General features: G+C 33.2%; 1 protein-coding gene across 5 annotated transcripts in view; it reads left to right on the top strand.

The window, feature by feature from the left end:
* LOC111637267 (mucosa-associated lymphoid tissue lymphoma translocation protein 1-like) overlaps positions 1–11,054 on the top strand; it is a 56,159-nt gene extending 45,105 nt beyond the window's left edge. For 2 of the 5 annotated variants that reach the window (XM_023382724.1, XM_023382722.1), the window contains 5 exons: positions 7,954–8,100; positions 8,162–8,322; positions 10,550–10,639; positions 10,707–10,831; positions 10,913–11,054. In XM_023382724.1, the coding sequence (XP_023238492.1) occupies positions 7,954–8,100; positions 8,162–8,322; positions 10,550–10,639; positions 10,707–10,831; positions 10,913–10,937 (548 nt within the window). In that variant the 3' untranslated portion in view covers positions 10,938–11,054. Of the gene's footprint in view, positions 1–7,953; positions 8,101–8,161; positions 8,323–10,549; positions 10,640–10,706; positions 10,832–10,912 lie in introns of those variants that run through there. The other 3 variants (XM_023382723.1, XM_023382721.1, XR_002758668.1) reach the window with 2 other exon arrangements.
* Positions 11,055–12,032: the final 978 nt, after the last annotated feature.

Genomic DNA, 12,032 nt, shown 5'->3' with positions numbered 1-12,032 from the left:
TCCAAAGAGGTTTGGCTTTGCCTACTTTTTAAAATGTTTCTAAAATGACTTAGGCAAATGTCATTACTCTGAGCAGCAATATGGCCAGTGTGAACCTTTTTGGGATGTTTCTTTTCAATAAAATCAGTCACTTTCTGATAATACTTTAAGATTTCCTTTATCGAGCGAGATCCTTCCATGACAAAGCAAACACGTGGACTGAGACCAACGAACAGAAGTGAATAAAAAATGGTGCTGTGAACTAATGTAATGTCATATGGTGAGTTTTTGTTCATATCATGAAGCAAAAATATGTTCGAATTTCATGTCGTATCCTGAAAATTTCATATGCTGGGGCATTCATATCCTGAGATACCACTGTACTTGGAAAGTCTGTAACAGTCATAGATAACTATCACAAATTTTAAATATGAAATTTATAACATGTATAAAATAGCTGTCTAGATGCTTTTAAATTCCAGTATATAAAAGATAATATAAGAAAATCATAAAAGCATATATAAATGTTATATATTTAATTGCTTTTTAGTCTTTGATAGACTGCATTGTCACAAAGTTATGCTTCAGCACCACTTGACTGAAGGGTCGACATTGCTTTGGCAATGACTACGTAAGGATAAAAGACACCGCACAGCAAGTAGGGATGTTTATGTTTGCTGTCAGGGTTGTTGTTGTGAGATCGTGTGCACGGGTTCAGAATGGGGAGATCTGAAAGATGGTGCACCAGAAGTGAATCATTCAGAGGCCAAGTTAACAATTAATAACGGTTTAATTTCAAAAAAAAAGAAAAACATGATACAATTTACAATTTAGTAAGATCCCTTAAATTTAATGTCTATATATGTAAGTGGTCACGAGAGAGACAGAGTTCACATGATATTCTTGTGGCAATAAATACCTGTAGTTTGAAGGATCTGTTTGTAGACCTGATGCAGGAGAGGATTCAGTTGTCCCTTATGAAGACGGAATAAATGAGGAGGTTGCATGTTAGAAGAGTTCTTGATAATGTTTCAGGTCAGAGTTGAACATATATCAGGTCAGGTCAGAGTTGAACATATGTTTTGGAGGCACAAAGTTAATGGTATTGGTCGAAGAATTGGTGGCAACTTCCATTATAGGACCGGGTGATGACTGTAACCATCAGAAGAACAGGTGGTGACCTTTTCTCCTGGAGGGATTGACAATGACTGCCCCCCTTGGGTCATCACTTCTGATGATAAAATGGTAATGCACGGCCAGGAGGTCAATGGATCACAGGGAAAGCATTGGTTTTCGCCGCTAAGAACATATAAACTGAAGTTCTCAGGTGGTAAAGTACAATATATAAATTTAATCAAAATATAGATGATGAAATAGTGTTAAATGTTTTTTGTTGAAATCCAGATTCTCACAGCTTCTTCGGCATCCATAAATCACGCAAACCAATCTTCAATTTTTTAGCAATAGATCTTATTGACTCACCAGCTTCATTTAAAACACTTATTTCCATATTTTCAAAAAGATAAAATATTTTGCCCTTTCCAAATTAACAATGCCTTTTTATACAAGCAAATGACAACTTTTAGTTGATATATCAATAGTTAATAGCTTTCACAGATATGTAGTAAAACATGTATGAATAAAATGAAAAATTATAAAAGAATACTCTAAATTTTTAACTTATAATATTGAACACTAAAAAATCCTTATGAATAATTAGCCTCTTAATTTATTGTAAGAATTTCATTTATCGTTTAGTTTATCATTATCCTTTCTATAGTCAGATATTCTGAATTCATTCTAATTAAAGTATATTTGCCTTATTTCTTTAAAAATATTTGCTCTAAATGCTTCATTATCATTTAGCTTTATTAGTTAGGTCTTTTAATTCATATAATATCCACATCTAAAAACTTTAATTATTATTAAAATGTAATAGGAGCCCTGCCATACATGGACTCCCACAGGCAGTGTCAGGCTTACATTTTGTTTTTTCAGATTGAGAATAATGTATCGGTTTTAAGAAGAAGTTCAAATAATAATGTTTAATAATGTCAACTTAGATGTGGATTGATGCACAAAATGACTGGAAAGGCATATATGTAGGTGAGGCACATGTAATATGCAATGGATGATTTTGGAAAAAATCACAATGGTAGATGAATATATCTGCAATGTGCAAGGATTTTTTTTGCAGTTTTTAAAGACATACTTGGTAAGCTTAGACAAAGGAAAAACTGACAAATTTGTAATTTAAGTTAATTCACATGAAATTACTGTTTTATTTCATACATTTTTGCTGAAACTTTTTTGTTCATAATTCTCTAAAATCAAAATATATCCTGCAATTAGAATAGACAGTATTTGTATCTTGTTTTATGTGTAATTTTTGATGAATATATATCTTACTATTAGTTGAAAAATTATTATAACAACTAAAATTTCCCATTTTTTAATGTCAGGATAAATTTTTAAAATATTCCACAGTCCCATTTGGGCAATAAGAATAACATATTTAATTATCTAAATCTATACAAACTAGTACAAATCAAAATGCTACAGAAAGGGAATACTCTAAAATTATTTCTATATCATGACAAGATCTTCTGTCGTCGCTAAGTCATCTAAAGTTTGGCCTCTATAAGGCATAATATTGTCTAAGTTCAACTAGCCTAAGCTCAGTTTATAACAGAGCGAGCGAGAGTGACGAGAAAGAGAGAGGGTCAAAATTTGGTTGTGTATTACCTCACGGGTTCCGCTTTCCTAGTATGGGTTGTTGTGGGAATGCACCTGGATCAGCAGTCCTCTCCTTTCAATCAGGTCAGGTAAATCGAGAGACAGACAGTGATTATGGTGGAAAGGCAAGTGTGACGATGGACAGAATGGCAGTATGGGTCTGGTGTCCCTTGATGTCTGCCTGGAGGACTGCGTCCAAGCCCTTTTTATACCTGTTCCGGAGGGGCTGACTAATACAAAATCTGATGCAACCTCATCTAAGGTTGACTTGTGTCCAGGATGTGTGTATGTTACTTGTCAAAACTCGAAACTTTTCTATAGATTTATTACTTCTTCTATCCAGTATTGTCACTTCTTCCATCTCATAAATTTGATAACAATTGTCAAACTAACGGAATTAATTGCTGAAAGTGACTAAGGTCAGAGTTAGTCTTGCACCTTAGTAACAATCATTACTAAAGTGCAAGACTAAGGTGACCTTATATGGCCAGCATTTTCGTTCATAACATCGTACAACATAGGAAATGTGTGGGTTGTGTTTTCTCATTGTTCACATCAAACGGAATAGAGGGGGGTTTGATCGGTTCGGTCTACCCTTATCGGTAACCTTTTTGTTACCCTCTATCATGTAACAAGTTAAGGTTATTGTTAATTGGTTGGTTATTTGTAAATCATAATGAAGGTGGAAATGAATAATCCCCGGGTGTGAGGGGAAAACTTTATCTGTCGTCCTAAATGTTTTTGAAAGCCTAGAAAGTCACCTTTCGAAGTGGCACAGAATATTGATGGGTCAAAAGGTCTAACTTCGACCCCAAAAAAAACAAAACTGGAGGAAGAAGAGAAATAATGATAAATAATAAAAATTTTGTTTTCAGTTTAAAACTCAAAAAATAGCCTACATCCTCACACAAATCTGTGCTATATGAAACAAAGGACTAAAACAAAACATGGGGTTAGGTTCCAAAAGTTAACAAAAGCATATTTCTCTTATTAATAAAAAAGAATAGTATGTTTATTAAAGCAAGCAATAATTCATTTACAATCACAATTAAAAGTACTGTACTGTACATTTAACTAAAGTATCGAAATCATCTGAGCTTTTTTGTCAATCTTGATCAGAAATATCAGCAACAACAACATTTTTTTTTATGGATGACAAAAAAAAGTGTTATTAATCGAAAATTTGTTCTAGAGGATCGCATTTGTTTGGTCAAGTGCCAAGCAATTTTTTCCCAGAATTTGTATTCAAATACCAAGATACTGCTGTATCTTAGCCATCATTTTTATGAATGAAGTAATCATCTGTAGGTAAGTAATACCTATGGTTAAAAAAAGTTTAATAAAAATTACCTAAAAAGGTTTGAATAAATTTTACTAAATATGAAGATTAATCTATAAAAGCAAAACTTAGTGACAGTCTAAAAGTCTGAAAGCAATGACGACACCTGGTTGATAATACAATTTTTTTCTTCCTTATCTTAGTTTTCATTAAAGTAAGCCTGATGAAAGGCACATAACAAAATTTTCAATGGGAAAATTTGAGACAACATGCATTTTATTTTATTCAAGTAAGCATATCATATAATGAAATTTACACTTAAAAATTGTGAAATTTTGTATGGGGATTTTCCAAAACAGTGTTAGAGTGAAACCGAAAATCATGTTGTTCTGGGGATTTCCCCAATTTTCCAACCATGTTAGAGTAAAACAGTGTTGTATGGGGATACCTGTATAAATATATAAAATTTTAATCCCTGTAACAACTTGCAAATTTTCTCATGATAACTTGCAATTTATATATAACAAAATTATTCTACACTTTGTAATATTTAAATTCTCAAACAAATTTCATGTTTTACTGTGCATTAAAATTTTTAAAATATCAAATATATAATTTTTGTTAGTCACAGAATAGATGATTTGTAAAATTTTAATTGATAAATATGCCATTAATAGTGAAGAAAGCAAATATGATAATTATAAATACAAATCATAGTTCAAATTATTGATATCCAAGAAGTCATTTCTTTCATTTATACAGGGTCTTCCGAAAAGAGTGCTACCATTTTAAATTACAGTAACTATGTTAATTACTATCTGAGAAGTAAGCAATGTATTACGAATTGATAGCATAACTGTCGGAGCATTTTTATCTCCCATCTGCACTCAAATGTCTTGTTGTCTACTACCTCTAGGAAGTGCCGTAAACCAAAACAGCAACTCCACAACAGGTGTTTCGTGTTCTGTAGTTCACAAGGTTGAAATTAAACATCATTTCCCAACATGAGTAATCTGCAGGAGCTGCAGAATTGAGTTGCTGTGGGGGGATGACAATAGATATGCTGTAGTAAGCAGTAGTAAGTTTGAGTATTGGTTGGATGTGTGCTGTGTGACATGAGGTGCAAACAATGAGAAATTGGAAACTAACAGGCAAATGTGAAACTTTGGGAATGTTTTAATGTACATTGCAACCATTTTAAAATATTGTAATTTTCTTTTCTGGAAGACCCTGTATATAAAGGCTTATTTTCAATGCTATAATTTTAATATATTATTTTGCACTAATGGTAGGTCATTGTCTTACAGTAAAATTTAAATAATCAAGAAATATTTTTGTGGGTAGCCTGAGGTTGGATGAAGTCATACCTCTTTTCGATAGGCAACAGTTTGTTGAGAACTGCCCACTGATCAGTGGATGGCTTGTTTATGTTTTGCTATCCCGGAAAGTCTGGATTCTTTTGTCAGGTCAAGAGGAGGTGAGAGGGGTCGTCGGTAAGATGTTGGCAATATTCAAATTAAAGACACCAATTAACATCAAAACAAGAATTTATTAGACGATACCATAACTAACATAGCTACATTGAACTTATCTCGAGCATGTACACAGAAGTGGAAGTGCACTAAGAGAGAGTTTACATTAATTTCAGTCATACTTCTAGGAGTTTGATTACTGATGTACAGGTACGGGACGGAGTCGGACTTCTGTTTCTTTGGATTCCTATGAAGGACGACATTGAGGGACAGTAATGTCGGACGGCGATCAGCATGGATCCTCTGTGATCACGCACATTGAAGACTGTCTGCAATGCCAGGTTAGAGGATCAGCAGTGATGAAGTTTCTCAATCACGGATGGCAGCAATGGACCCCTTTTTCTCGTCATCACCCTTTTTTATACCTTTCGTCACATTACCGGTTTTCGACAATCGCCGATTTTTAGGATAAGTTCCTCATGATTCATTTTTTAGGTTCCTGAGAGATAGGAAATGGCTCCATGGGAAGGAAATATGTACATCTTTTTTCAAAAAAGGAAAAATGGGGTTGTTCTTTGTTTAATTTTAATAAATATATTTAATTTAATTTTGAGCTTCTTTATTTAATTTTATTTTAGTCAGTACGACCCTCACATTTTAATTATAAATTAAATTTCAAAGTAAGTCAATGACACCTACTTATATTAGTAATCATCAGTTGTATAAAGGTGGATAATTTTTATATTGAAAATTTATTCAATACAATAGTATAATTTTGGAACATTGGAAGAAATTAACTGCTGGTTAATTTGCTGGAGGTTGCATTATTTATTGTGACATTGTCACAATACCAGACTGCAATTTTTAATCATATTTTTAATTTATTTAATTTAAAATGTACTTGCCACTCAAATTAGTAGTGGCTTTCCCCTGTACATCATACTTCTTCCTTTAACAATAGAGTCATGCAGGGCATCTATCTAACTTCTTTCAGAGGAAAATTTTGAATTGAAATAACATGACTTCCAGTACAGTTTGAACCAAAATTTGTATATAGTTAATTGGAGCCTCCTGCCCCTAAGGTTTCCATATTTGGTCTTGTCTTTCATCTACCTAACTCTGTTCTCAAGATTAGGAAAAGACAGACAGATGACAGTGAGAATTTACAGGTCTACATTTTTTCAAATTGCAGTCCAACTAAACAATGCATCCATTAAACAATTTTTGCTTGAATGAACATAAAATACAATATCTAGTTGCATACTTAAATATAAATGAGGAAATCATCCAGAAAATTTAATCCTATCACAGGACAGACAGTATTTCTTTTATTATGCTACTTCAGAGCATAATAAAATGATTACATCTGTCTAGTATTTTATTTTTTTTGCCTGCCTGGCTATTAAAATAAGCTTAGTGAATTATAAAGTAACACTAAAATTTTAATGGTTAATATTGTGAGGCCAGATGATATATTTTGTTGTTATTAATTAAAAATTTCAATTTATTTAGACTAGTGCTTAAATTTCACATATTATATAAAACAAAATTGGAAGAATGTGATCACATTTTTCCCCAGATCTACTTCCTTTCTAAAGGTGACACATCTTCTGAATGTATGTGTCATCAGGAACTATTGTCCTAAATTCATCTATTGGTCTAAATCCTAAACATTACCAAAAAAGGGCATCAAAATCAAGGGGGAATCCCCAAAATAAAAAGATGAACATCGCAACCAACAAGAAGAGTTCACCTATCCATCTCTTTGTGCAGGTGTGTTCCCGTCGTGCTCCATCACCAATCCCTTCATCCACCGTCGTCACCAGACCTTAATTGTCTATTCATACTGTACATACGATCAACAACTCTATCCTATTCAGGAGTGTTATCCAATCCAGCAAAACCTCTTCACCCCTTCAGCAAGACAATCTACAGTGTCAATCAGCTTACCAATCAAGATATTTCACATTGTGCATAATATTATATGCTCTCTCTCTCTGCTAAGAACTTGCTAACTTAAAGACTCAATCATGTTATGCTATTTAGCCTTGTTTGATTTAAGCTGCTCCTTGGAGCTAAGCAGAATTCTCTGTTATCCCATGTATACGTGTAAATAATTTATATAAATAAATAGGTATTTTTCCTTTATAGTGTGCACTTCTTTTGGCTGCATTGTCTCCCAGTCGGTCTCCATCCCTGGACTCGTATTGTTTACGTATGTGACTGCTTGTGCACAATCGGAATAGCAGCCAAAGGTTTCTGTATCAACCTTAAAAAATAGTAGCGTCAGTCCTGACATAGGCATCACCAGTCTGGTGCCAACCCTCTGGTCACAATATATTAAATATTTAAGCAGACTTATGAAGTGATCTTCAGAAAAATTGGTTAATTTTTCAATTATTTAGTTTTGTATTTTGAATTTGTAGATATATTTATATTTAATATACCATGTAAATGATATGTGTTTTTTTTTTTTTTTTTTGATAGATATAGAAAAGGATTCAACTGTTAATAGTAAACAATATCCGAACATATCTGGAAATTTAACTCGGCCGTTGAAGCTCACAGACAAGATAAATGGACAGGGAGATAAATTATTTGAAATGGAATCAAAGCGTTGGGAAATCCTTACTGGTAATAAAACTATGATGGTAGTAATGACACAATTCAAATAATTAAAAACATTGTTATTTAGGTGCACCAGAAGATTTGATCTTTAAATGTGGCAAATTTAATCTCATTCTGAAGTTTGTTAATTATCAAAATTTCTCCAATGTGTTACAAGCATGTTTTTACATGCAGGTACTTAGCAATGAGGCAATTGACGACTATGAAGGTGTTTTAGAATTTCCTGATGTATGTGTGTATGATGAAATTTTAAATAAATCTAATAATTAAGCTAATTTTAATTGTAACAAAATTGACTGATAATTGTAAAGTTTCAATAATCTAATCTTAAAGTGTCAATGGATAATGTAGATCTGTCATCTAAGTCTGGAACCATAGGAGTTATGTTTATTCTTTTACAGGTGAAGTGTGGTGCTGAGTGAGGAGAAACAAATTCAACAACTTATTTTGATGACAGCAACCATGCTCAGCATGAAATTGCCAAAGAATTTAATCCACTAATCACATATGGCATTCTTGATTCAGCCCATTAAATTCTTTGGCAACGTCTCACAGACTGTGATTCCCTACCATCAAAATAAGTTTTGTTTCTCCTCTTTCAGCACCATGCTTTACTTGTAAAAAAGAGTAAACAAAGTTCAATGAATAATACTTATAGGTAGGATGTCCCAATACTACCAATACCATATCAATACTTTCCTTTGATACTTTTGGTCTGATACCGATACTGATATTGTTACTTTACATTGTGGAAAATGTAATGATACAAGATCCAATACTCAAACAGGTAAAGTCTGACAAAACTGGATTTTGCAGCCAAATCGGAAACCAAAATGGAATTTTACACTATTTTTGGTTAAATTAAATTTATATAAATAATAATAATGACCAAAAATTAATACAGTAGAACCTCGATTATCCGCCCTAATTGGGGACTAGGGTTGGTCGGATAACCGAAAAGTATGAAAAAATCCATTATTAGTGTAGTATATTATTATATCCCATGTAATTAGTATATCGCTATTAACCTACTTTGCGTTGAATTTTTATCGATGTTAAGCCTAACAAAAATTTTTTAAAATAATAATCGTCGCTATTGTATCGTTAAAAATTAGAAAATTAAGCTTCGTTTAAATACTGGCTCCCTTTCATGTTCGAATGAGTGTTGCCAGCTAAAACACGTAAAAATAATATTAAAGTAGCCAAGACATAGCCAAATATTGAGCGCCACATCACTAGCGGACATTTGAAATTTGCCGACTAGGATGGTCGGTTGATCGGGGGTCGGATAATCGAGGTTCTACTGTAAATGATTTTGTTAGTTATGGCAATGCAACACTTGGGTGATCTGCCTAGGGGATGTCTTATGGGAGGGCTTTTAAGGGTAACTTATTTAGGTGTTAAAGACGTGAAGTAAACCCAGAAAATTCCACATGCCCATCCTGGTGAGGTGCAAACCTGTGACTGAACTACCAGTGTTCAGAGAACAGAACCGCTTGGCCTTATCAATAAATTTATTACGTCAGATTTCATTTCCAAAATCTATATATGCTTGTTCTGATTACTATTTATAAATAAATATTTAGTTTAACAAACAAAAGTACTGCGTAATGTTTATCAACTTGAACCATTGGCAATGTTTAAAATGAGCTACAGTTTATATATACATATTTGCACTGATATTTGTAAAATTTAAACAACATAAAGGCACTGTTTTACCTCTTCACCAATGATTTCTTATCCACCCCTATCCCACATATAGTAGTATCCATAGAGCCTATTAGCAAGACTAAATCTGGGACTTCTTTTGTGTACATAAAGACATTGTATGAATGTAAACTGAAGTACTGACTGATGCACTGATTTCTGAACCAGATGGCTGAGTAAGTAATTACTCCAGGTAATTGCAGCTATCATTGTAATGATAGTTATTAGTACCTTCTCAGTGATGGCTAGATAGTCAAGCAGTCAAAGTGGCAGCCTACTGCTCTGTGGGACCTAGTATTGAATTTGTTCAGGTCGAAAAATCCCCAGCAATTTTTCAGGTGGTGGTCTGTCCAAATATGTTGGGCCCTGACCCTCACCATCTGCCACCCATTGTGGGCTTGGCCAAACCCATAATAGGCTTGCTAAAAGTGGCCCTCTTAGTGTCCACAGAGGAACAGAGTTAAAAACAAAAAAAAAAAAGTACCTTTCAACATTAAAAACTGGAAGACAATGCCACAAACTGAACAGCAACAGCTAGTAAGATTTCCAGTTTCAATACCCAATGCCGACCAATATTGATACTTTTGTGGTATCAGGACATCCCTACTTATAGGACGCCCTGTATATTAACCACTTAGCACTAAACTTATTTAATCATTATTTTTAAAATAGCCTTTAGGTTAATTTAATAAACTATCTAATTACAATCTCTAGAAATACTCCTTAGCAGTAAATTTATGTTTTATAGAGGGAGACTGAACTAGATCAGAAAAATGACAAAATAGATGACACACACAAATTATGTTGCAGCATGATTATTTTCAATATACAGCAACAGGTAAAATTTTTTAAAAATATCTTAATTTTGTTAAAATTCCTGTATAATTCTTGATTTTTACTTCTAGGTTCTTCTCAAAGGAAGCTTAAAAGTGACTAAGAGAAATGAAGATTATTGCTTTGAAAAAAACATTTGCATTCCATTACCTTTAGCCCAATATATGAGGAAACATTTGTATAAAAAGCATGAAGTGTAAATATCGTTTATTTTATATTAAATTTTTTAAAAATTTCTGCACTTTTTAATTTACTGGTACTAAAAAAATTTATTTAGGATTGAGGGACCTTTTAAGAAGTAGAAGAAATGTTTCAGTAAAAAATAGTACAGTCGACCCCCCTATAAGATAGAGATACGTTCCATTCTTTAGGAATCCGATTTCTTACGAATCCTTCCAATCACAACCCGACACGTGTCAAGTTTACGGACTACGGCTGTTTGAAAGATTTTCTTCCATAAAATTAATCGATTCTAGACTAATCCGACTCAACATTTCCAAAATACGTATATATTTTTTGGGAATAATCCGTATAAACTACGCTATAAACAAAAAATTGTAGGATTACTTACCGAGTGTCACCATTCGACATTGCCATTGCTCAACATTGTTTTCGTCGCGGAACAGCTCAGCAAAGAGCGGCCGATTTCTAACAACTTATTTTTCTGTGAAAACTTCGTAGAACTTCGGAGACATCATTAATATAAATAATTTTAATCGCCGTTGAATAAGAAATGTTTCTTTCACAAGAAATGTATAAAATTACAGTACTGTATTAGACTTACGGTACCTAATTTACATACTGACAGACGATAGTTAGCGTAAAAATCTCCGTAGCGTGGCGCCACGCTAGACGGCGGAAATTATATATTTAATTATAACAAAGTTACAATAAGTTAATATATAATTATATATACAGTACCTAATTTATATATAATTAATATATAATTATATGTACAGTACCTAATTTATATATAATTTATATAATACTGTCCAGACGATAGAAATCTCTCCGTAGCGTGGCGCTACGGACGGCGGGAAAGTAGTTCGGCTGCCCGATGACGTTTGAGATGTTTATAGGGAACTTTTACTATTTTTTACGGATACCGGTAGCAATTTTTTTGTAGTTTTATAGGAATCGTAATTATAGGGGGGTCGACTGTATAAATAAAACATGGCTGATGGTAATTTACATTTAATAAATATACGTTTTTCACAGAGTAAAACCCTTTGTCATCATTCACACCATCAGCAGTCCATTAAAATTTATGAACAGTACGGAGACGATCTTCCTTTTTAGGCTACTGCCTCCACAATAAAATATGCAAAGTATGGTAAAGTGTCCTCTGGTGCCCTTGCCATACTTTGCACTTACTAAATAGAAGAAATATTGTTTGG

This window comes from Centruroides sculpturatus, unplaced genomic scaffold (assembly GCF_000671375.1).
Source record: "Centruroides sculpturatus isolate CEXI.00-Female unplaced genomic scaffold, Cexi_2.0 scaffold1121, whole genome shotgun sequence".
NCBI lineage: Eukaryota > Metazoa > Arthropoda > Arachnida > Scorpiones > Buthidae > Centruroides > Centruroides sculpturatus.
The sequence above is the reverse complement of the archived record's forward strand: the minus strand, read 5'-3'. Positions and strand labels throughout refer to the sequence as shown.